Source organism: Agrilus planipennis, unplaced genomic scaffold (assembly GCF_000699045.2).
Source record: "Agrilus planipennis isolate EAB-ADULT unplaced genomic scaffold, Apla_2.0 scaffold83, whole genome shotgun sequence".
Taxonomy (NCBI): Eukaryota; Metazoa; Arthropoda; class Insecta; order Coleoptera; family Buprestidae; genus Agrilus; species Agrilus planipennis.
In genome coordinates this window covers 119,584-146,873 of record NW_020438895.1, presented here as the reverse complement: position 1 = coordinate 146,873, position 27,290 = coordinate 119,584, and the positions used below count along the sequence as shown (strand labels likewise).

At 33.5% G+C, this 27,290-nt stretch overlaps 1 protein-coding gene across 2 annotated transcripts; it reads right to left on the bottom strand.

Moving 5' to 3' along the window:
- Positions 1-682: 682 nt before the first annotated feature.
- On the bottom strand, positions 683-27,290 carry LOC108734338 (tolloid-like protein 1). 2 transcript variants are annotated; one of them, XM_018465855.2, is made up of 12 exons: positions 27,044-27,280; positions 20,505-20,909; positions 6,960-7,440; positions 6,196-6,612; positions 5,508-5,686; positions 5,033-5,263; positions 3,938-4,282; positions 3,398-3,865; positions 2,979-3,335; positions 2,340-2,687; positions 1,890-2,260; positions 683-1,815 (listed from the first exon to the last, which is right to left on the bottom strand). In XM_018465855.2, exons 2-12 carry the CDS (start codon positions 20,677-20,679, stop codon positions 1,684-1,686), a joined length of 3,504 nt encoding a protein of 1,167 aa, XP_018321357.1. In that variant the 5' UTR covers positions 20,680-20,909; positions 27,044-27,280; the 3' UTR covers positions 683-1,683. The 2 variants fall into 2 exon arrangements, with proteins under 2 accessions (XP_018321357.1, XP_018321358.1); XM_018465856.2 differs by lacking the exons at positions 683-1,815; positions 1,890-2,260; positions 2,340-2,687 and adding an exon at positions 2,694-2,845 and having other exon boundaries at positions 27,044-27,290.

The window sequence follows — 27,290 nt, the reverse complement described above, 5'->3', positions numbered from 1 at the left end:
TATTTATTGTTGCTTTTGCATTTTGAAAGTATTTTTGACAGGACATTGTGCTTTTACTAGCTTTTTATGTATTGAAAATTTTTTAATGGTACACTGTATGTATAACATTAATTAAAAGGGAGGGAGTAGTCCAGGATTAGATCTGCTTTTAAATATTCGTTTAAAATTTTAGCTAACTACATAAAGTTGAAGTGTATTTAGCTTTCAGTGCTTTTCAATTTTTAATTTCATTTAATTGACAATGCTGTATCCAGAAATAGATGAAATTTATGTATGAACATTTGACCACAAATGTGGACTCTCTGTAGAACGTAATACTATGTATAAAAAAATATGAGTGCTGTCAGCACAAGGCAAAGTAGTATTACGTAAATGAAAGTTAGTATCAGCAAATTTTTTATGCTGAAGTGTACGATGTGTTGCATACCTATTGATTACTATACATCTATTAAAAAACCATAATGGCCGACATCAGTAACAATGGGACAACAATTGAAAAAGAATGATGGCCGACAACTGCAACAATTAAAAAAGAATTATGGCCGACACTACGTCATAGTGGAGCAATAAAAATGGCCCGGACCATTTGTTGATTAATCCAATATAAACTAAACATTTTTTAAGGACCATAAATGGCAACAGACGCGGCTATAAGTGATATGTATCTTTAATTAAAGAGTTGTAACTTTCTTAATTAGGTATTTAATAACTCAAAATCAGTCATACATAGTTTACAGTCACTTATCTAATTTTAAGTACATTTATGTTTTGCAAGTGAATTTTCAACCATTCAATTCGATTAAATAAGTTTACAAAATGAGTTATAACATACATATTCCAAAAATACTAATTGACCATTGCTACTATTACAAAAAATCATTAAAAAATTAACTAACTGGACTATTGATTATTATTTACTGTATCTCTAAAGTATCTACCAAGTAATAATATTATTAATAATAATAATAGGTAGTTGGAGATTTTTGGCACTAATGTTAACATTAATAATTTATTTAACTTTCGCATTAGGTACTTTGAATAGTTTCTGCCTATATTACCTTAAGAAATTGGATTAGGTACTGAAGTACTTTCCTATTTTGTAGGTAGCTTGATTACAAATACACGTTCCAATTATTTAGTTTTACGTTGACCTACTGTTCCAGTTTTGCGAATGTAAAATAATTTCTTTTCCAATATGAATTTCGTACAAAAAGAATTAGATCAACAGTTTTATTTTTATCAGTATACACTAGGTACTGCGTTATAAAAAAAGCTTATTGCTGTGTCTCATTTTTGCAATTGACTTTTTACCGTAGCTTATTGTTTAAAATCACACATTTCACACTTACGATTAGACATACCTCAAACTACGCTATACTGAATACCATATAATTCTGTGACGATCATGTCTTATACGAATTTCAGTCGTATCATTAATTGTAGAGTACCTATCCTAATCAGAACATTATTATTTTGCATTTTAAGAAGAAATGCTTCCTTTAACTGACAGAGTACTCATTTTTAATACCAACCTACTGTTGATGGCACATTTAATGTGTTTATTAGAAATTTTTAATCTAACAATTACTATATATGTACTGCCTTCCTCATTAAGGTTGCTTACTTTCATGTGTACATGATCAGATTAAATAGTTCGTCGAATATTTTCGAAAATTTTTGAAATCATATTTCCTCCTCACTTCCGTACGGTTCCACTGCTTCATAAGCTATGCTGAATCCTTTGCTAGCCATTGAATCATCAGTTTGGAAGCGGATTAGGAGTGCATCATGCATTGATATAATATCCGTGGGTTTCTAAAATTTGTAAAAATGAAGAATTATTTTTGGTTAATGTCCTGATTCAATGGTAAAAATATTTTGAAACTTACTGTACTCCCGCAGTATTTTCCGTAAGATGGTCCACTGGCATCAAGCCCACTAAAAACTTCGACATAGTCATAGCCGCAATCCTTTTCATCCTCTAGATCAAAGGTCAAAAACATTAGGTGTACGTTATATCCCGGTAAGGCTTCCACTGTCCAATCGCAGTCAGCCTTGTCGTAATAATTTCCGCTTCCAAATTTTGGGTGAGAATAGAAGTGTTTCATGTCGAGGGTCGCTTGCAATCGTCCTCCGCATACGGTAGAGTGAGTAGCTAGGAAACCTTTACGTTGAACTGAAGCATCGGATTTGAAGACCATGAAGAGTTGATTGCCGGAAGCGACTATTGGGTGAGGCAGTTTTGATCCACAGAATCGACCTAAAACAAAACAACAACAGTTCATTCGATGTTTCTTCTGGGTGGATGAGAATTCCCGAAAAATTTTCTTATTGATTACCTAATGTATTGCTGTCTGGTGAATCTCCATCATAGAAAGCTATATGGTCGTATGAACACTCTTGGTGGGGTTCCATTTCGAAATTTATAAAAACTATTTTTATTCTATGTCCTGGGGTTGTACTAAACAGCCAGATACAGTCTTTTCGACTAGGATAATAGTCCGGATAATTGGGACTTGATATTTCACCATTAGTGGCAGTGATTTCGTATTTGCACCCTCCTTCTTTACAATCTTTCCCGTTTTCGTGGAGGGTAAAGCCGTTGTGGCATGTGCATACAAATGAACCTAATGTGTTTACACATTCGTGTTGACAACCACCATTATTTATTGAACATTCGTCCATGTCTACAATAACACATTTAATGTGCAGTTTATCAATAAAAAAAGTTAATGAGATTATATAAATTAAAGATCAATTTAATGCTCTGTTTAAGTAGAAAGAATAAAAAAAAAGTTCCGAAGATTTAATGTTTAAATGTCAGCTTCCTGTCCCGTTTGGATATCTGAAATTCAAAAAATATAAAAGGAAGTAATTGGTTGCTGGTTGGAGTTATCTACATTAGTCAAAAACAGTTAATTTAAATTATTGAGTCAGTTTTTCTTTTATTTTGAAAGAGTTTTAAAATACTTGATTACCTGTAAAGAAAATTGCGGCAAACCCAGTCTTTTGAACGCTGGTGTCTGAAGTGAAAATAATCCTTAAAGCATTACTTTCTGATGTAATTAATCCTGGCGATTTTGCTCCACAAAACACCTCATGTTTGCTGTACCTGTCTTCTCCTATTTTACTATGAATTTCTATTCGATCGTAATCACACTGTTGTTGGTGCATGTTGTTACCTTCTAGATCGAAGTGCGTGAAATTTAGCGTTATCCGATACTGGGGTTGTGCTATTATTTCCCAGATGCAATTTTTGCTTGGCGGATAAAGTTCAGGAAACGATGGTGAAGTTATCGTTCCATTATTTTGATCAATAACTCCTCCGCAGGCATCTAAATCAATAAAGTTCAATAATATAACATGCAACGGTGGGTTGTATGAGCTCGGTTATTACCTTCACAATTTTTGCCGTCTGAATGGAGTTCAAACCCGATCCGACATCCACATTCGTAGCCTCCGATGGTGTTCAAGCATTCTTGGGCACACCCATGGTCTATTCTGTTGCATTCGTCAAATTCTTTGATAAACGATGCCGAAAATCCAGCTTTTTGCACTGATCCATCCGATACAAACTTAATTAGTAAATGGTTTGAAGTTGATCTTATATCGGGAGGTATTTTATATCCGCAGAAGACTCCAATTAAGGGACTTTCCATGCCAATTCCATCTCGAACTTCTACGTAGTCGTAAACACAATTGTCGTGGTTTTCTACTTCGAAGGATTGAAATTTGAGCGCCACTTGGTAATCTTCTGGGACAGTTATTCTCCAAATGCATTCTTTGTTCGGTTGGTAATCTTCTGGGTAGTTTGGAGATTCCAGGTGATCGCTGGTATCGAGAATTATGTCACCACCACATACGGCTAAAAGCAAACGATGTTTTGGTGTAAATCCAAGCAAATACTGTCAACAACAGCTATTTACTAATAACATACCTTCATAATTTGCTGTAAATCCCCGATGTCCCGCTGGATTTTTGGAGACGTAAGTAACCAACATTCTACTTCCCGTAGTAATGATCGAATCTTTCATTTTTCCACTTCCACAGAATTTTCCTAGTAGATTCGACTTATGCCAATATCCATCCCTAATTTCTACGAAATCATTCTTACATTCTTGTGATTTTGGTATGTCCAATTCTGTGATATTAAGGACGATTCGTTCGCCGTGGGTTGCCGTTATTCTCCATTCGCACCGCTCAGTTTCGTTATGAACTTTTTTGTTGAGATACGACGGTGATGAGAAAGTTCCAAAGTTCGTTTGAAAGGTTCTGCCACATTCTAGATAAAAGTTGGGCTGTTGTCATTTTAAATTTAGTAAATGCTTTTGTTTGAGATATATCGTCAATTTTAAATTTAAATTGTTCCATTATAATGAATAGCAAATTAGCAAAGAATTTGAATTATTTTAGTTAGATTTGATTGTAATTTTGTCATGTTTTTCAGACAAAGAGAAAAACTTTTGCCAGGTGTAGCCATTTCGGAATGTGTTTGTATAAACTATTGATCGCATCGCAGGTAATCAACTATTATTTTACAAATCCGCAGGAATAGATTTTTAAGCCATTCGAATGTAAATTTCTCGTTAGCGTTCTAGGACAGTTTTATGGGGTTAATTTACTGCCGTAATTTACATGCATAAATATGTCAGACTGCGTTTTATTACTGTAATACCGGCGATATTGGAATGCATAAAAAGGATTGCCTTTGTGTTGTGAAAAACAGTGAATTTTAATTTTTATTACGGTAGGTAACACATCATTCCCTTTGATCATTGATTTATGAAGGAAATACATTTTTTATCAAATTCTTATTCCATTTTTAAAATATCAGCATCTGTTAATATTCTATCTACTGAGATGCTTATTTAATTATTTTTGAATTTATGGGACCCACTTTCCCCTTCGGTTATATTAAAAATACTAATAATAAAAATTAAACAGTTAATAATAAAAATTAAACAATTCAATACTATCGAGAGAATTAGTACAAATAAGGGAACATTAATTAAACTATAAAGTTACTACGTACTGGGACATTTGTAGAGCAAATTCGTTTGTGAGATGTCACCTTCGCTAAGTCTTACACGTTGTCCAATTTCTGGTCTTTTACGCCCAGTAACTTCAACTGGTAAAATTGTATCCAAGTAAGTTCCCTTAGAAAAGGTATTTCTGGCGTAATGCATAATGGAATCGTAATCGTAAGTCAAGCCTAAAGAATTTACTTCTCCCTCTGTTAATTTGTTGAAGTTGTACTCTTGGCCTGTATAAAATTTACTACATATTAATGCACATTAAAAAACAAGAAAATCTAATCTAAGATGATTACAGGAATCTACATTCGTAAACAAATCAGTTTGCCTTATGATAAATTAATTTAAAACTGAAAGTTTAAATGAAAAACTATTATTTTACATTTTGAAGATATGAAAATCTTTATGATTTTTTCTTCAATATCAATAGTTGACATCAACATTGTTAGTTGAACTTCGTTAGTAAACCCTTACCGGACATTATGTTGTCTCTAAATATAAGGACGTGGTTGTCTCTGTCGGGCCGGGTATGTTCGTGCCAGAAGCCCACAACGTGACCCAATTCGTGGACCACAATTCCGAATTTATCACAATTTTTGCCTATGCTAATCGCTTGGGGTCCATTACCCCTTTTTCCTACGAAGGAGCAACACCTACAATAGTTTATGTAATCAAGGCAATCAAAGCGTTTAGTTTTGTAATAAATTTTACGGTTCATTATAGAATTTTAAATTTAAAGGGATTCATAAGAAGCAAGAAGACTGGAGTCATGTAAGTTACTGCTCATGACTCCAGTACGAAGCAAATTGGTCTAAAAAGCATCATCATCAGTAAAGGATGGAAAATTCAAGGGTCCGCTGCGCTATGAGCCACTGCACATCAATAAGCACCAAACGTAAGCAAAATTTCCTTGACTACGTGACAAATCGGATGCGCACTGCCTTACTGCGCAGTGGACTACCGAGCACAGAAAGTAAGAAATAAAAACTGAATCACTCAATAATGTTACTATAGTAACTAACGTAATAGAAATGATATTTATAAATCGATACAGTAATACAAATCTGATATTTATTATTGAATTAAGTTGTACAGTATTTTTCTAATTTTTATCCAAAAATATCTTAATACATACAATGTTGGATAACTGTCTAAAACGTACCCGCAAGGCCTTTCTGTGAATATGATGTAATTCTGATGTTCTAAAGGATTCCTTTCCACAAATTTGACACAAGTGAAATTTTCCCAATGTCGCATGGCTTGTTTGAAAAGCGCTTTGTGACCACCGCTGAAGTTGCCGTCAATTTCGTAGGGAATCACTCCGTAGTCCCATACCCTTTCCTTATGTGCAGTCGCAGCCCTTGTGACAATATGATGTGGCGCCCGCAACCCTATTGGTCTCTGTTGATGATGATGATGGTGATAATGGTCCGATTGTTGCTTTAACGTTTGTTTTCTCTTCTGTTTGAAATCGAATTTTGGCTCGAATTCGTGAATTGGAATGTCCCTTTTGAATACAGTCTCGTCTGAGATTGTTAGGGGTGAGATCGTGGTGGTGGTGGTGGTTCTTTTTGAATGTCTACAAGATTTAAGCCATTACATTTATTACGATGATACTCACATTTTTAAAATCGTAAAATCAAAAAGATTATCTATAATGTGTACTTGACTAAAATAACAATAACAGTTTGTATTATTCAATTTTAATTAAAAGAAAAGTATGTTCTTTGTCGGATAAGAAAATTAAACGAATGCCGCAGGCAATCGATACTCGTTGTAGTTTTGGTTTTGATAGCCGGCAACTGCAACACGAAATTAGGTTTCCGGAATTAATCAGGAATACTATTACATATAAGTAACCGTATATACTGTGTTTTTGTGTTGTACAATTAAGTGAAAAGATTTTCACCAGAATCTCAGTCTTACTTTTTTTTATTTTTCCGTCGTCTAATTTTCGTAAACGTGTTCTTTTTCCTCTTCTTTATATGTCTCTTTTGATGCTTAGATTTTTTGTTCGTTTCTTCAGGGCCCTCGAAAGGGTCATAAATCAAACTTTTAACCTTTTTCGTTTGATTGTCCAAAGTCTCTTGAATATTCTCAGGATTATCCGTTGTTGTTGAATAATTGTTCTGCACCCCATTTTGGGGTTTCCTTTTCAAAATCTGACCGTTCTTATATAGCGACGGAACGATGGGGTTGTAATCAATTGGGTCGTTGTTGTTGGTTTTGGGGCTGGGAGGGAGTTGTTTGGCCTTTTTACGAATCAAATCGGTCAGACCCTCCTCTTCAATCTGAAGTCCTTCCAGGACCTCTTGTTTATATTGTTCGATCTCTTCCTGATGAATGTCGCTCTTTTTATAACTACCATAGTCATATCCTGATATGGCTATGTCGCCTTGGAAGTTATCTGAAAGAGTGATAAGAAAATGCAGGTTAAATACAAGGAGAACTCAAAATAACTTTGAATAAGTAAAAAGGAAAAATTTGAAGGTGTTTGGAGAAGAATGCTCAAAAGAAAAGGTAAAACGACGTAAAATAAACTAAATTTAAAAATGTGAAACATAATTATAAATACATTAATTTTTAAATGATTTGTGACAAAAATTTTATCAAAGATATCGGAAATTTGTTTCTTAAAATTAGTAGAGTAGAAAAAGTCAAACAATGTGTTGCTCAATTTGTTTTAAATTGAATAAATTAGAATTTTTAACTGTAATATAATATAGATTTTTAAGTCAGATTGTGTGTTACAATTAGATTTACAACTACTTAGGCCTGAGGCAATCATCTTGTTTCGCTTTGCTGTAATACATAAGTATTAGGTGATTAGCACAACTTTTGAAATTCTGGTAATGAGAATCTGCCCCCGAATTGATACAAGTTTGTACAGATTCAATAAACGACGGAAACCAATGCGATGTGACAGTCGTTTGAACCGTTGTCAAATGTGAATGGCCATTTAATCCGGTCAAATGGGGCTTCATAATTAAATGTCGATGTTTCCAATCAATAAATCGGCGCTTATCTTTGTTATTCTCTGAGGGAGAATGAAGCAAACTGATTTGTAAAACAAGTACCTGTACCAGGTAAACTGTTCACCTTCTGCTTTTCAAACTACGCTGTGTCGGAAAAATTTCTGACTCAAAAAAATAATGGTCAAAATGCATTGACTAGAGTCATTCTGTTTCTGCTTGTAACTTCTCTTGCGTAAATATCGATATTTGTTGACGCAATATCATAAGAGTAATTTATATCTCAGCTTCTACGCTGTAAATATCTCCATCTTTTTGAGACATATTAGTCATCTTGTTTTTTTGACGTGACAACGTCTTATAATTCGATGGAGCCGGCTGCACGCACGAAAAAACATGACTCATGCGGCGTTACCTCGCTCTGAGGCGTTCCATTTAAGGCTTGAAGTGCAAGCGAGAGCGCGGAACGAGCGACAAAGAGGCACAATCGGCCTCCGCGTTCGGCAGCGTTCGACATCTGTCTCTCTCCTACTTGAGTGAGCGATGCGTCCGCGTGGACAGCTGCTAACAATAATACATTTCCATTTACCTCCTTCTCTATATCCATACAAAATATCTATCAAACAAATAAAATTAAAATTTTCTTTTGAAAAATGAAACCATTCCATCAGTATTTTCTTATGACGTTGTCACGTTCAACTATCGTCAGTAAACCGACTTTACAGACAACCGATTTTTTATTCAGTTTCTTTGGTTTCTTCAGCTATGTTCTGGTGAGGACCAGTAGCTGTGAAATTACTACTTGCCATTACAAAGACCCGAAAAATTGCAGGGCATGAACTTAATGCTCTTTACCACAGCTTTACTTTACAGTCCATTTTTACGTATTCCACTCTACATCATTTTTATGTACCTAGTCAGTTTTTATTCATTACGTTGTTTGCCCTGTAATGCATATTATTTTTTCTATACCATTATTGTTGCTTGTGACTTCATATTCTCCGCTGTATTAATATTTCCTATAAGAACGTTTCTTAGGAACATCGGAATGTATCTATCTAACGAAATCGCGGATTCGAAATTATTAGGTCTCATCAGAGCTACTAGAAAGCGATGTACTGTCTATAATCGTGTAATATATAATCTCTATCTCCTTTCAAAAATCCCTAGAGATTTAGTTTAGACTTTAGATTAGCATTTGGGAGGACATCGGTTTGATCCTGAGTCCATCTTCATTGGTCTAAATTTTTCTGAGGCTTCTTTGAATCAATTAGGCAAACGCTGGGGCAGTAATATTCCACAGATAATCTTTCATTCTCTTCTGTCTTCATTTCGTCTGTCTCATCTTTCTCATCACTATCACCACCCACCCATTCCTGCGATTTTTCAAAGGAAACTGAAGAGGGCCTTCCGCTTTATCCCTTGGAGTAGTCTGGAGGGACTGCTCGTCCATCAGCATTAGTATCTGGTAGGCATGAAGCACCCGAAAGTTGTTGGGCGCTGCGGAAAAGAAAATGCTAGAAGCTTTTAAGACGTGGTGTAGACGAGAACAGAGGGAGCAATGGAAGTCAATAAGAAATAGGCGAAGTAGATTGGTGTGCAACCAGGCACTTTCTGAGACATGAAGGGCTAGTTAGAAACATATAAACATAAATAGGAGTTAGAAGGGGTGGAGGTACATCTAGATTAGTGTTCAGAAATGATCAGAGATGTAAGTTGCTGTCTAAGCAGTCTTGGGGTTGAATACATGATGATGATCCCATGTCTGCTAGCTTTCCATTTATTCTGTATTCTTTTAATCCAATTGTAATTTTCGTTTCTTCAATCTTCTTTCTTCTTTCAAACATTTAAGGATCGTTTCTTCAATTCAATTTTTTTATAAATACTTATTAGTTATACTAGTTTGAATTCCTTATTTCATTTCATTTCTTCCTTTCTTTAAGTTATTTCTGCTAGTCATAATTCTAAGTCAGCTTTTGATTGTAGTATTTTTCTGTATTCTAGAACAATCTAAAAGTTATCTGTCTTCCAGCTTCTGCCAAGACACTGTTTCTCGAAGCACCCTTTCGCGACTAATGCTTTATCTGATCATAAAAATTTATTCCTTTTTTGTGTATGCTTTGTGTAGAATAGTAAATTTCGTATTATCAACTGAATTCCGGGTCGCATTCTTCGCTCTAAAATGTGCACAAAAAGTTAATGAAAACACGGCTAATCTTCCGGCACATGATCTCGGAAATTATTTCTAGCAGCTTAGCAAAACTTCCTCCAAATCCCTCACTTTATTACAGAGGGTCGTCTCAAGTTTATGACGCAAATTAAATGGCTCTTTAAAAGCCGATTAACGGGGGGGACGTTTAACAAAAGAAACGGTTGCTTTCAAGGGAAGATTACGCAGTCCCTCGCAGGGTGTATCGTCCTCACGAAAATTTCCCGATTGTAGAACAAGTATTCACTATAAAGTTTAAATGTTACGTTTACGACCAGGATAATTAAGGATCTGACGGTGCAAGAGGCCGAATGAATGTGCCTACGAAACCCGCATTACCCTTTACGAAGTATTTGTAAACAAAGAGGTGTCATGAAATTTACAACATTATGGGTAGGTGCGAAGTTATTTTGCAATTATTAAACAAAACGTAATCCGCAAAGTAAAATTAGTTTCAATCTTTAATCAAACTTATTGTTATCATGAAGCTGCAAAGCTGTTTGTGTGATTGCTGATGTATTTTCCGTTCAGGGACGCAGCCAGATTGTTTTTTGCTTGGAGTAACGGAGGACCACTCTGCTGTAGATTTCAAGTTCCATAATTATTACTTATAGCAGTATTAGCATATAGCAAGGAGGAGTTAAAGATAGCTTTAAATAAAATGGAAGAGGTGTAGACAAAAGAGTATCGTATGAAAATAAATAAAAGTAGAACATAAATACTGGTATGCAAGGGAAGAAAAAGGACGGAGAGAGCGAATGTAAAGATAGGAGATGAAAGATTAGAAGAAGTGACTGATTTTAGGTATCTAGGAAGTCAGATAAGTCAGGACGGAAGGAATAGTAGGGATATAAAGCAGAGGATAGCGCAGAGTCGATTCGCCTTCAATAAAAAGAAGTCACTTCTATGCTCGCGAACGGTTAATTTAGAAATTCGAAAAAGGTTGTTAAAGGTGTATGTTTGGAGCACGGCGTTGTACGGGTGCGAAACATAGAGAGTAGGGGCGGCGGAAAAGAAAAGGTTAGAAGCCTTCGAAATGTGGTGTTATAGGCGAATGATGAGGATAGCGTCGATAGAAAAGGTTAGAAATGAATAGGTAATAGAAAGAATAGGAGAACAGAGGACTCTATGGAAGTCAATAAAAAATAGGCGAGATAGGTTGGTAGGACACCTTCTCAGGCATGAAGGTCTAGTCAGAGACATATTAGAAGCAGAAACGGGAGTTAGGAGGGGTAGAGGTAGACCTACGTAGACCTACTGCTCACAAATAGTTAAGGATGTGGGTTGTTCTAGTTTTGGGAAATGAGAAGATTAACTTAGGATAGGAAAGAGTGGAGGTGCGTGTCCAACCAGTCTTGGGACTGACAACTTCATGACGATGATGAATTATTACATGGTATGCCTTCAGTAACATAAAAATGTAAAACCACAAGTCTCATATAATTCAAAATGCCTTGAGTTCCTTGATAATACATTGACCTTTTACGTTATATTGGGTTAATTTTTATGGTGAGTTAGCACATGGACCAGAACTTTCAATGCTTGGGTCATGCACCACCCGGAGCTACATACGTTTCTGCTTCCGCGAGGAAATAGATAGGTTACGAATTGTAAAGAAGGTAAATTTTGACATAGAACTGTTATTCCTAGTTACATAGGGTGTTTAATGGTTTAACCAAAACAGGTATGTAAAAAGTGGAGTAATGAATCAAACGCTGATAGAGAGTTTACGCAGTTTAATTTCCTATACAATCAATCTTCTGCTTTCATTATCAACTATGATAGGCTAGCATAAATACCAAGAGTTAAAAGAAATTTCAGGAAGCAGTTGCATGACCTGATCTGTTGCACTTCCTCCTGGAAAACTAAGCTAAACTTAAATGGTCTAAACTACAGACATCTGGATTATAGAATAAATAATGTTTAGGAAAGCATAAATGTAAACAGTGTAAACGATAGAGTCGTCTAAACTATTAAACAGTCCAGTACTACTTGTATGTATGTTTTTTTGACTATTTTATGCATTCATTTTAGTTTCAATATTCCAATTTCAAAACTCAAGAAACGTAATTTTTGATCCTTTTGAGGGGATTATCTACTACTATTTTATATAAAAAAACAACATAACCAAGAGGGTAGTAATTTTTAAGTATCTTTTGCTGCTGAATTAGAATTTGACCTCATACATGGCACGGCACATCAAAATTTTGAAATATTTTAAAACTAAAATCCAAATATTGTTTATTTGACTTGCATTTTCAATATTTTTCTGTGATCAGATTCAGATGATCATGTTGGCTATTTTTTACTTTTATTTCGTGTAGTAATGCCCATAAAAAGGCCAAAATTCATTTATCTTTAAAATTTAAGTGTAGGATATTTCAAAATGCAGATGTCTTATAGCAATTCTGATTGCAGATTCAGATCAATATCTCATACTATGCATGATTTCTCTGGTCATGTTGAAACAAACAATTCTTTTACCTATCGTATCCTGTACACAATGACCTTTGTTTTATTTAGCAAATTTTTACAGAAATAATGGATTCGTATTGTGTCGTGTATCGTCGTATATACATGTATCAATTTATCATTAGTTTTTATATATTGTCGTTAGGATAAGAGATTCGAATAGAGCTTTTAGTTTCCTGAGTCATGCGGACAGTTAAAGTGGTTGTTACTTGACCGTGCTGAACATATTTGAAAAGGAATTAATTAACAAGGGTAAGTTTCATGTACCTATATGCTTTATGTAGTGTTCTTTACACTAATGGACCGGTTGCAGATGCATTTGTACATTTGTATAAAACATGGTTCAGAATTAGATGACAAAAATTATTTTGTTTAGTAGATACAGTTTCAGTCGTTATTTATTTCAGGATTATACAGTCACTGACGTTCGTAGTAGTAGTTAGTAGCTGAAGTTTGTTGATTATTTGCTACATTTATGCCAATGTAGTACAAATCAAGGCAATTGGATTTCACGACAATTTTAACGGAAATATTGTTAGAGTGTTCAGGTATATGAACAGCAAATCACAATCTCAATAGGTAGGAACCACACTATTTCAAAACAATTGAACATTCCGAGAATTTTGGTAACCCTCTTGCTGTTCTTTATAGAATTCTGAGCAAAATTCTCAATGACCAAGATCCAAAAATCTAGTGTTTATGACTAACTGCCGATTAAACTTATTTTACCTAGGTAACTACTATTTTGGGTTGATATGCATTGATACTATGGAGAGATTTGGAGTTACGGATTTAGCTTAAATCCTTAAACTACTGTTTTTGATCTTAACAATGAATTTCTTATTGTTTTTTGAGACGTTTAACCATCGTGGAATTGACTCTTAGATCAGATCCCGGAAATTCTTCTGCTTTATTTTAGGGGTAGTCCGCTGGGTGTCATTTTGATTACATTTGATAGAAAAAACGGTTTCTGTCTATTGCAGTGAAACTTCGAGAAAATCTTCTGAACAGAGATATGCAAAAATGTTTTTTGAAGTGATTGAGACATAGTTCTTTTATCTTTATGTTATAGTTTCTTCAGTTCAGCAACAAATAATTCTTCTATATGCTCCCTTATTTACCTTTGCCACCTGTTTTAATTGGAAAAAAGGCACTGACTCTAAAATAGTTTGTTTACCGTGAAAGATCAGAGCCAAAATAGAGTTGCAAATAATATTATTAATGTAAAATCAACATCAATAAGAGAAGAAAATGGAATCCATAGTTTCTTTAGCTATGGGTTCATCTAATAAGTGAAGTTTTTCTAATTGTTTTCTAAAAATGTTGGATTATATGCATTTCATTTTTACACAGCTGACGTATACCAATTCGATATTGTTTTGGGTACTGTTTTGTTGTAATTCATGGAATTTTGTAGTTTCCTGCTAAAGGCAGGATAAGTGGTGATTTGGCAGGTGTCCATTTCCAAGGAGTTTAGAATTTAGTATAATGGTAGTTAGGCTATATAAGCTCATATTATTATTTTGTAAATTAGATTGTTTGTCATGTTTTATTATTGCAAATTTAACCGAGTGCAATTAGCCCTGTTCCACCCCTTCATTTCATTTATACCATGTTTTAGCTCTTGTGGATTTTGATTAGGCGTTTGGATTTGCGTCCGTCGGGATACAAGGCAGTGATGAATTCGTAGGTGGTGTCTTTGTGATGACCAGACCGTGTATGTTAAAATCCTCGCGTTTATCAGGATCATTAATGTCGTATCCCTTATAAACACTCGGAGTCGCTTTTAAGGGAGTACTTTTAAAACAAATTGCTGTTATAATGTAATTTATTAGCATCAGGGAAAATTAATAAAGGTTACGACTAATAATGTGGACGAATATTGAATTTAACTACTACCTAAAACTAGAACAGCCCACTTCATTAACTATTTGCGAACAGTAATCTAATCTAGGTCTACGTCTACCCCTATTGACTCCTGTTTCTGCCTCTAATATGTCTCTGACTAGACCTTCATAACTGAGAAGGTGTCCTACCAACCTATCTTGCCCATTTTTTATTGATTTCCATAGAGTCCTCTGTTTTTCTATTCTTTCCAATACCTCTTCATTTCTAACCTTTTCTACCCACGCTATACTCATCATCCGCCTATAACACCACATTTCGAAGGCTTCTAACCTTTTCTTTTCCGCCGCGCCCACTGTCCATGTTTCGCACCTTTGATAAGTAAATAAATTTGTTAACTGCCATTTTCAGTTTAATACTAGTCAGAAACATGTTGGAGGCAGAAAAAACAGGAGTTAGGAAAGTTAGGTTAGATTACTGTTCGCAAATAATTAAGGTTGTGGGTTGTTCTGGTTTTAAGGAAATGCAAAGTTTAGCTCAGGATAGGAAAGAGTGGAGGTGCGTGTCCAACCAGTCTTAAGACTGACGACCTTATGATGATGATGAATCTTTTTAAATAGTAAGGGTGGATTCTGAAATGTAATGCTCTTGGTATTGGTTGCAAAAATGATTAGTGTAAGTGGAACACGGTGCCTATTTTTATTATCTTTTACATTATACATTTGATTTTTTTGGGTCAATTGGTAGAATGTGGAATTTTTAGGAAATGTTTTGCTTTGTTTCAACCCTATGAAATACAATTTTTTCAAAATTCTTGCTTAGTGCGCCCTTGTTATATGTAATGGGTATGGTTCCATAATTAAGTTGTATCAAGTGATAGAACCAATTTTTTAATTATGATTTACCCTAGATCAATAGTATCTTTTAATGATCGTCTTTCCTAATGAGTCTGATGAACATTTTATGGTCTTATCTTATTTTGTACCTGCCTTATTTACGAAACGCCACTGCTCCATATCGAACAAGCCGTTGTTAAACTGGCGTTTAACGAGCAACACCATCCAGTTCTGATACTGTTTTTAATTATATTTTAATGATACGAATCCTTCGAGAGCCTTTTTACAGGTACCTGTTCAGCCGAAAACTTGTCAGAATTTAAATTGGGAACAGCTCACAAAGGCCTTTTTAGTGTTGTTGTCCTCATTATTGTCAGAGTAAAGTGGGTGCTTTCGTCTGAATTTATTTTCTTCAAAAACAAAGGCAATTGAAATTGCTGTTCGTAAAAAAGGGGCAGTTTTTCACTCGACTGTTAGAATTAATTATAATGACGAAGGGACGTAAAATGAATGATTATTTGTAAAGTGGGGATTGCTATAAGATTTGTTTTTTTTTGTAATTAACTGTTAAAAAACCATTAAGTTTGGACATATAAATGTAGAATGGATGATTAGAATATGCCCCTACATTTTTTACGTTGAACATGATTTATATCATTAATGCCTTATGTTTCCTTTTTTATCCGTTAATTCGTTTAATAAAAGAGAAACGGTGTGCTGTTTTATATTACTCCATGGTCTGCTTTTTGTATCGATGAATCCTTTCGGGTAGTGGCTTTTGTCAATTGAAGATTTAAGTATTTAGTAGTCGTATTGATGTAAAACACATTTTTATGAAATAAGCCTTTGATACGTGTATGCTTTTGACTCTAGGTTGTGGGATACATCACCTTTTTAAAGTGAAATTTCTATATACACCACTTGTAGTGGTAGATACGTTTGAGAGATTGCGTGTGTATGTGTGTATCAATTATTCAACGATATAAGGCATTTATTTTTTTTGTGCTACCTCATTTTATTTGCAGTGTGATAAGAGGATCAGTCCTAAGGCTCCACCTCCAGTCTTTTTCTATCATGAGCCAACCTTCGCATTTCCCTAAAGCTAGAACATCTCATATGCCTAAGAATTTGCGAATCGTAATCTAATCTAGTCTTACTTCTACTCCTCTTAACTCCTGTCTTTGCTTCTAATATGTTTGTAGCTAGTCCTTCGTATTCTCATATTATTTCTAAAACCTCCTCAATTGTAACATCCCTATCCACGGTATATTCATCATATGCCTGTAATACCACCACCACCAGCGTCCATGTTTCACATCCTACTTTTTCTATATCATATAAGGAAATCGGCATGGAAGGGGGGGGTCCGGGAGCGTTCTCTCTCACACTTAGATTAATGCCTGCAGCCCTCCTGAGCGCTCTATTCTTACATCTCTATGAAATACTTAATAGGTACTCGGCGATTTAAACTCATTTGTATCTGCCATTTGCTTATGAGCCCGTTTGATGTTCAAAATGGCAATTAACGCACAGATTTCGTTGAACGCCATCTGTTAACGAGCAAGTAATTGCGTTGCACATTTTCTCGAAAGTAAGTGTTGTAAGCCCTTCTCTCCCGACACGTTCGCAGATTTTCGCAATTATCTCGAACCTTGTGAAGCGGTTTTAATTGCTATAAAGATAGCTTGCTTGGATATTCCAGACTATTAAAGAGCAACGTGTAACTCTAACAACCTCTAATTAGTTGCTAGTTTCAGACGCTAAATGCTGCCTGGGTTGCGTTAGAAATTTTGCTAAGCGAAAGGGAATGGCGTAGGTACTCTGTCGGTTATGTTCTTGCAGCAGAGATAAATAAAATCCATCCGAAACGCGTTTAGTCCTCGTTGTTGTAAGTTGATCAAAACTGTTTCGAATTTTCTACCGTTTTAAATTTAAAAGGTTTTTAATTTAAAATTCCGGTTAAACGACAAAATTCTTGACGTATGACGTTGGCGCATTAGTTAATTCCAACAATTAGTTTGACATTGTTATACTTAGAATCTTGTAATATCGGACGAGACAGCCGCACCGAATTAGAATACAATCTAACGTATGCTGGAATTATAGATATTGGCACCTTATTTATTATATACTGATCTATTTCAAATATATTTGAAAACTACCCTGTAAGACTATCAATAGAAATTTATTCATTGATTTCTTCGTTATTAAGTTGAGGAAACTAATTTCTGATAACGATTAAAATTTACTTACTACTTTTTAGGGTTTTCTTAAAATGGCTCAAATATTTAAATGTCATGGTAAGCTGTAATAAATAGGGTTTATTTTTATTTCATTTTTAACAAACATCAAAATAGGAGAGGATTTGTAATTTAACCTTATGTATACTTATGTATGTACACTGAATACGCCACGATGTGATTTGCAGGATTTCTTTTTTATTTGAAAAGAGATGCTCCCGAATTGGTTCTAATTCATCATTAAAAAGTCGTCAGTCCTAAGACTGGTTGGACACGCACCTCCACTCTTTTCTATCCTGAGCTAATCTTCGCATTCCCCTAAAACTAGAACAACCCATATTCTTAACTATTTGCGAACAGTAATCTAATCCAGGTCTACCTCTACCCCTCCTAACCCCCGTTTCTGCTTCTAATATGTCTCTAACTAGACCTTCATGCCTGAGAAGGTGTCCTACCAACCTATCTTGCCTATTTTTTATTGAGTCCTCTGTTCTTCTAATCTTTGTAATTCCTTTTCGATTCTAAGCTTCTGTTTTGTGCAGTCGTAAGATAAAAAATTATCCGGAGACCGCTCGGAAGCTGCGTTATTGAACTACCGTTCTACTAGAATGTTTTAAATAAAACTAGTAGCGAATTTGAGTTGATGTGTTTAATTAGAAGGTTTCTTACATACTAACTAACAATATTAAATTTACTTAAAAACTAGAGAACAAAGAAAGGGGGTGGAGTTTAAATGAAACATATCATGGTGGTGGATAAATGAAGGAATTTCCTGAATGTCGTCATAGACGAGAGGGTGTTCAACCAGATACAGAAAAGTTCTGAAAACAGGTATGAATGAGCTAACAAAGCCAGGTACTAGTGATAGAAAAACCTCATTTATGCTACCAGGAATTATTGAATTCATAACGTACATTTTGTCTGTATGACAATGAAATTATTCTAAAATATTATAAAACCAAATAATAAAGCAAAGGAATTTATGACTTAAAATGTTTGAACAAACGTTTGAAGTTGAACTGACCAAAGAAATGTAAATAAAGTAAATAATAACACTAAATCTAACTAAACGGAAAAGTTTTCGATTTAAAATGATTGTAAAAAATATAGATAATTATTAGGACTTAACAGCTTCTCTATCCACGGTATCCTCATCATTCGTTTGTAACACCACATTTCTAACGCTTCTAATCTTTTCCTTTCCGCTGCGCCCACTGTCCATGTTTCGCACCCGTACAGCGCCGTACTCCAAACATACACGTTTTACGACCTTTTTCGAATTTCTAAATTAATCGTTCGCGAGCATAGAAGTGACTTCTTTTTATTAAAGGCGACTGGTTCTAATTAAATTTTATAAAAATTGGCTTACGACTAGTAGTATACTTCCTTAAACCGATACTGTCGCTCCTTATAGCGAATTCTGTATGTATATAATTTTAATATTTATTTTTAGATGTTCTGTGTAAAATAAGTTATATAGTTTTGAGAATGTAACAACAAAAACGCCTTCAAAAAATATTGAAATAATAAAAATATTCATGATCATCATTATCATCATGGGGTTGTCAGTCCTGAGTCTGTTGGACAAGCAGTTTAGTGCTTTTTATTTAATCTTATGGTAACTGCCTTAATATACGTAGGTGAAATAGGGAATCATTTTCTCACATACAACTTTCAGAAATGAAACATTGACATTATCGTTTACAATTAGACGGAAAACCAAGTCAAAAATTCTTACAGAATCGTATTTAATTTAATTACGTTGTATCAATAGATAAATGGTAATCAAAATAGTATGAACGTTAATAATTGAATCTTTAATTGCCTGTAATTTATGTGATTGAATTATCGCATACGCTTAATATACGACCCACATTTCTTCTTTAGGAAATGCTTCTGTTAGTTTATGAAGATACAATAAGCAGGGCTATTAATGACATAAAAACTCAATGGTAAATAATTGAGTTTTTTATTGTTATACAAATAGTCGCTACGTAGTAGGTACACGTTATGAAGCGAGAAGTTTAATTTGGTAGATACATATTTGTAATTTACTACAGCTTTATTTTATTCTTTTATTTTATTAACAGTTTTGTTTCTAATATAACCAGGATTTATTTTGAGGCTGAACAAATTGCAGTTGATTAACGCTCTTTAATTTTTCAATATCGATCATTCATTTATAAAAAGTATACGCAATAACGCTGTATCGATATAACAGAGATGCTGTACCGCCGTTGACCTTTTTTGAGATAATATCTTGTTTAAATGTTCCTGATACAGAAGTAAATACATAATTTTCTGTACGTCAGTCAAGATAAATTCTTAGTTTTTATAGACTTGTTTGTTGATTTAATGCATTTTCGAGGAAATAACCCATACGAATAAAGATTTCCTTTGATTAAAATAAAATTTATAAAGTGTTTTTTTAATACCTACGTATTAACCAATTGAATCGTTATGTGATCAATAATTCACCATATTGTTAACAGATTCTTTTTGGCGAAGATGATTTTAGTAGGTACTCTAATGGAAATTTCATATTACCTATTTTTTTAATTATCACTAGTTCTATTTCTTATTTCTTTCTTTTTAGTTCCTGAAAATTCTGTCTTCCTCTAGGTTTTCTTATTCATAATTCAAAAATTAGCAACAATTTTTGAAGCTAACAATTATTATTAGGTATTAAATGTCTTATTATCATTTATATTCATTTAAAAGAATACACAAAATTCCTTAATTTTTTTATACCCAAAAGTAGTCCTAGTTCAGTAAATCTGCCTAAAATTGAATTAAGAAGCTGACATTGTGCTTTATGAACAATGTATATTATTGATATTTCAATGTCCTTTCAAATGGATAGACTCTTTCGATAAGGGTTAAGCTAAGTTACTTACCAGCCTTACAAGGATCTAAATCGATATCGCACGACGTTTTGTACGGGAACGTGTTCACTAAAAGTTCATCGATGGTAAATTTTGAACGTTTAGTCCTAGTGTTCAAATTTTCGCGAGAATCTGCGAAACACAGCACACAAAAAATCATTACTACCACCAAACCTCTCGTCTTCATAGCTTCACTCAACCTTTCCTATTTTATTATTATTTTTTTTTTGTTATTTATAAACCTGTGCGGAAAGACATTTTCATGATGCGCTAATTTTTTCGGTACAAAACGTGGTGATGCTGTGATATCTACCAAAGAAGGTCAAGTGATGCTCACGTATCCACTGTCTAAATCACAGTAACTGACCCAAGAGTTTGCTGTGTGCGTGTAGTGTAATCCCACTTGGCCTGGCTGCCCTGGAAAGAATCATTATTGTAAATACAACGTCAAAAGATAATGATGTTTGTGGAGAAGTGGAAGAAGAGCATACAACACAATAATCTCAAGACGGGACGGCATAATCGGTCCCAAACATAATCGACCACTAATGTTTCTTATGCAGTTACATCAAGATCCTAATATGTTCTTCGTACTTGATGTACCCGTTCAATAGGCACAGTAGAATCCGCTTATAATGACATCGAAGGGAAATGACATCATACTAAGCGGGCTTCATACAAAAAATATCTTAGAAAATAAATAACTTTCTNCAAATTAGCGACGCAAATTTGTATTCTTTTTTTAATGCACTTTATTAATGTGTGATAGTTAAAAGATTGCTCTTTAAATTTAAATTTTTCGATTAATTAATAGCTTTACTTTTGCAATAACAAGTAGGTTCTTTCATCATTTTGACAAAAAAATACAAATTTATAAATCTTCTACTTGATATTAGTCCTTTTGAAGTCCCCACTGTATTCCTTTGTTGGATCTACTTCCTCATTCACAGTTCTTTACCGTTTTACTATTTTATCAACTGCTGCAATTAATATCTCAATTTCAGCCATGTTGCTATTATTTTTTCTATCATTATTAGTAATTAGACATTTTACTTTCATGACAGAACTAACGTATGAGAGTGCTTTCGTAAAACTACTATCACCATAAAAACGAGTTTTAATAATTAGAAGTGTATGGTTTTATTATTGTTACTTTTTTCGCTGTGGTTCTATCACCTGGCACTGTTGGATACCAGTACCATCATCTGGTACCCGGCTGGATCCTAAAAGGTCCGTCGTACCGGATTAACGCCGGGGATCTGCCCCATCTTTAATTATTTACTATTAAATTGCACTCATGACTTAAAATTATGATTTATAAGATGTTTAAATTGTGGTAAGATGAGATAGCATGTTCACTACTTTTTACCTGCATTAGTAAACAACACGTTTCGCTGTTTAAATAATACTTAAGCATTTCGCCTGATAAGATACTTAGAATTTCCTGGAAGGAGAAATAGCGGTAAGATACGCGGTTTTACTTTTAAATACCATCTACAACAATTTCAGATATTTCATACGTGTCGTATTAAATTGCCACAATTCTGTACATTATTATAAAAACAAGAAGTTGTTAATATTTTTCCAGTGCGGCAGGCGTTATCTTTCTTAACATCGGTTTACTATTGAAGTGAAATAGTGTACAGAATGTTTAAACTTGACCTTTTGGCATGTTGCTCAAAGGTCAGATATCTGTTGTTAGTTTTGATATATTTACATACTACCGGAAATATTTTAAATGTGACCTCATTTTATAACGAAAATTGAATAGTATTGCATACGTTTATTGTGCTTTATTATTTGAAGTATTACTTCAAATTTTAAGAAGCAGCAAGTTAATGAGTTACTCTATTAATTATTGTTTAATTATTAATAAGTACTTAAAGTTTAAATATACGAAAATCTTTTCGAATGATAGTGTAGTCAATTTTAGAATTCTTTTTTGAAAACTTACTTCTCTAACAAAAACACAATCTTAATGTTTTTAGAAGTTGTTACGCCTGTCTTGTGATTGATTTTTCATTAAAGTTCTTAATGGAATCAGGTAATCCTCATTGAACTGAAATTTAACTAATGCAATTGATTTAAACTTGTATTTAAAGCTTTTAGCTGCAAAAATTAGATTACAATGAAAGTTTCCAAATTACTATTATCTACTACTTTATTACGAAATTATCTTTCACTGTTGTAGATTTTGTACGACATTGCTACTGTCTTATCAGAAACAATACTGTTATCGCAGTGTGTGTGTCAGAAAAGTTTGTTGAACTATTTAACAATCAGTTATAAATAAATAATAAAATAATTAAGCGTACTTGAAGGAGTAGATACGAATTATTTCTTGTATTTAAGATTTAATTTAATGAAAATGGTTAATTTCTCAAAGAACAAAAAGGAATTGGAAAGTCGTATATTTAGGATTCCAGGGTTTTATAATAAAAACATAGCCCCCCCTCTCTAACATCCTAATTTCATTTTTAAATGAAGAAATACTTACTAAGGAAGTAGAAATAAGATCTATGAGTTTTTGTTAGTAGTTTACTTGAATACGAAAGGTAATTGTTAGTCTCAAGAAGAGACTATACATTAATTTTGAATTAAGTTAATTGAATTAAAATTAATAAGCTCTGCTTTAAAAATATATTTTTTTAACTTAGAATGGAAAAAAAAGAGCCCCGTCAGTCTATTTTTTTTAGTAAACTTTTTATTAAATAAAATACTATGATCCACTCTAGCCCAAGGTGTCGGTACCTGAGGATGAAATATTAGGCATCGAAACGCGCTTTAGGTTTTTGAACGATTTGGTTTAATTCCACAGAACTCCACGTAAGTTTCTTATAGGCTTTTCTGTATGAATTTGTCAGTGGGTAATTAGATAAAAAAAAATTCGACAATATTGTAGGTCCACATCCGATTCCATCTCTTGATTATTTGCAAAAAACACCCTGTACGAGACGATGTAAACTAAAATGTGCAATATCTCATCATACAGTACAACAAGTTTCTACACTAAAACCTGGCTAATACGGCCCTCAACAGACATGTTGACCTTAAGGAGATGTACGTATAAAGTCACTGATGTGGTAAACGGCTTTTATTCGGTGCATACGCTCAAAAAGCCCACTGCACGCGAGATAGTTTAGGCAAGGTTATCATACAAAGTCAATAAATGGATTCACTTTGGCGTTGATAATGATAATGTTGACAATTGAATTGCCGTTTTCCCATGAATCAAAATGCATTTTCAACGGGCAAATATTGATTTCTCAGAACGCGAATATTGTTGCAAATCATACAGTTTATGTTTGTTTGTTAAAAAAAAAAAAAAGTGTTTTCCGTATATTAATGGGTATACAGGGTGAATCTTTACAAATAAAAGCCCGGAAATTGATAGTCAGTCAAAATGTTACACATTTGTAACTAGAGGTTTCCGTTAGGCGAGTAGTGATGAGCAAAACAAGCCTAATGCCAAGATTGGAACAGTCAGTTAAAGAAAATAGTGTCGATTCATTTATTTTATGTTAATTTCCTAAAAATCTTGCTAATTAATTTCTTTCTCAGACCGTCGCGGATAAATGAACAACAATTTTAGTAACTTTTAAAGATACAATACTTGATAACCTGTAATTCGCAATTATTACCTCAAGTTCCTCTAAACTGATTACTGGCGTTAGTATTCGTTTTCATCTTGAATAATTTTAATATGTTTTATTTTCAGTAAAGTTATACATATAGTTACGTTGGTACAGGATTTGTTTACAATATTTATTTCACTTGAAACTCAAGTTTACCTTGATATAATTTATAAAAGCAATAAGCAAAAACTACGAAATCAATGCAGTAATGATTGTATATGTAGGCTATAATATATATGTTAATACCTACCCTTTCTAAGCCAAATTAATTTATGTACTTAACGCTATATTTTCGATTTATTTAAACATCATTTCCACCGTGATAAGCGTTGAACTGTATGAATAGAAAAACTCGTTATGACAGTACAGCCAAATTAGCGACGCAAATTTGTATTCTTTTTTTAATGCACTTTATTAATGTGTGATAGTTAAAAGATTGCTCTTTAAATTTAAATTTTTCGATTAATTAATAGCTTTACTTTTGCAATAACAAGTAGGTTCTTTCATCATTTTGACAAAAAAATACAAATTTATAAATCTTCTACTTGATATTAGTCCTTTTGAAGTCCCCACTGTATTCCTTTGTTGGATCTACTTCCTCATTCACAGTTCTTTACCGTTTTACTATTTTATCAACTGCTGCAATTAATATCTCAATTTCAGCCATGTTGCTATTATTTTTTCTATCATTATTAGTAATTAGACATTTTACTTTCATGACAGAACTAACGTATGAGAGTGCTTTCGTAAAACTACTATCACCATAAAAACGAGTTTTAATAATAAGAAGTGTATGGTTTTATTATTGTTACTTTTTTCGCTGTGGTTCTATCACCTGGCACTGTTGGATACCAGTACCATCATCTGGTACCCGGCTGGATCCTAAAAGGTCCGTCGTACCGGATTAACGCCGGGGATCTGCCCCATCTTTAATTATTTACCATTAAATTGCACTCATGACTTAAAATTATGATTTATAAGATGTTTAAATTGTGGTAAGATGAGATAGCATGTTCACTACTTTTTACCTGCATTAGTAAACAACACGTTTCGCTGTTTAAATAATACTTAAGCATTTCGCCTGATAAGATACTTAGAATTTCCTGGAAGGAGAAATAGCGGTAAGATACGCGGTTTTACTTTTAAATACCATCTACAACAATTTCAGATATTTCATACGTGTCGTATTAAATTGCCACAATTCTGTACATTATTATAAAAACAAGAAGTTGTTAATATTTTTCCAGTGCGGCAGGCGTTATCTTTCTTAACATCGGTTTACTATTGAAGTGAAATAGTGTACAGTGTTTAAACTTGACCTTTTGGCATGTTGCTCAAAGGTCAGACATCTGTTGTTAGTTTTGATATATTTACATACTACCGGAAATATTTTAAATGTGACCTCATTTTATAACGAAAATTGAATAGTATTGCATACGTTTATTGTGCTTTATTATTTGAAGTATTACTTCAAATTTTAAGAAGCAGCAAGTTAATGAGTTACTCTATTAATTATTGTTTAATTATTAATAAGTACTTAAAGTTTAAATATACGAAAATCTTTTCGAATGATAGTGTAGTCAATTTTAGCTTACTTACGTACTTAATTTGCATAATTACTTTTCTTAAATAAATTTTGTATCTATCATTTGCCACAATTTCATTTAAAACTCATTACAGTTGAACAACAACAACAAACCATTACTGTTATTGTAATTCGTAATAAGATAAGTTCATAAACATGTTTTTCACCCTCTGATTATTATCATCGCAAAGAGATTTTACGTTAAAAAATTTAGAATCTTTTTATTTAGTTTTAAATAATAGTAGTACATTTTATAAGGGCTTCGTACTAATAATATCTTTTAATGTTATATATTCGCCTAGGCGTAAACAAGGGCAGTTTTATTCCCTGAGCCACATACTAATCAAGACTATTAATGATCGCATTTTTTATTTAAAAAATATTTGCTATTCTGTTATAGTTTTAGATTGACCAAAGAAAACGAATTTTTGTAACGCGTATCGAGTGGGCTTTCTTTTGAAAGGTCCGGTTGCAAGGAAACTGAAAGCATTTTTTTCAAACATTTGAATGAATGAACCTACTCCAAAAGCATGTTATCCCCATCTAGAATTTTTTCCAAATATTGTAAATTTTAATTAATTACTTAAAATTCAGTAGACCAAAAAGATAGAAAAGTACATTTTGTCGAAACGTTCTACGTTATTTCTAATAAAGTAAGTGATATATTACTAGTAGTGCGGAACTCCCGACACGCTAGCAGGTCAAGTATCATACATCCTTGTCCGCTATTTTTTCTAGCAGTTTAAAAGGGTAAAAATATTGTGTCGAGCTAAAAATTCTTCGACTTCACTTCAGCTGGTTCAAAATAAGTGTTCGGATGTTAAAAATACTCTTGTCCTAGTTTTAGTTTCAGAGTAATTGTGAATTGAGAATTGTTCCTGCTGTTTATTTTTCCTTTAGCGCGAATTTTCCACATGTTTAAGGAATTTCGGGACTTACACAGAGGTTGTGTATTCAAAATTACTTTAGTTAGTAAGTCGCCTAAGAGAAATCACATTTGAATTGGTGAATACGGCAAGAAATGAAATAGAAAATTTAATGACGACAAAATTTAATCACTTTTAATCCTGTGAAAAATCATGCACTTTAAAAAATTTTGATTTTTTATCTGATTTTAAGTACTTATTTTGTTTTGTTGCTAATTTGTAATAGCTTCACCAAATCAAATTTTGCCTAGTATTTTTTGTCCAAAATCAACATTTTCTACATTATACTTCCTGAACATTTTTTAAAGCAATTAATTTTACGAGACACATCCGTGAAATTTTATTTAGTAAAACTGTTAAAAATTAAATAAAAGAAATAACGGAATATAAAAAAATTGTACTTACTAATTTTTCGTTCTTATTTCAATACGATTTCGCATCAGTTCTGGCAGTTAGGATGGAAAATGTTTCGGAAAAGTTGTCCGAAATTGTTCACCGGTTTCGGATGAGCGTCGTTTTTTGAGATGCGTCGGTCAGGTCGTGATTCGAACTGTTGTACGTTATGCTGTGCCATCAACTAAAACTAGACAAAGTTGGCGGCGACGACGGTGGCCCGCGCGACGGGAGCGCGCCGCTTGCACCCCAAACTGTC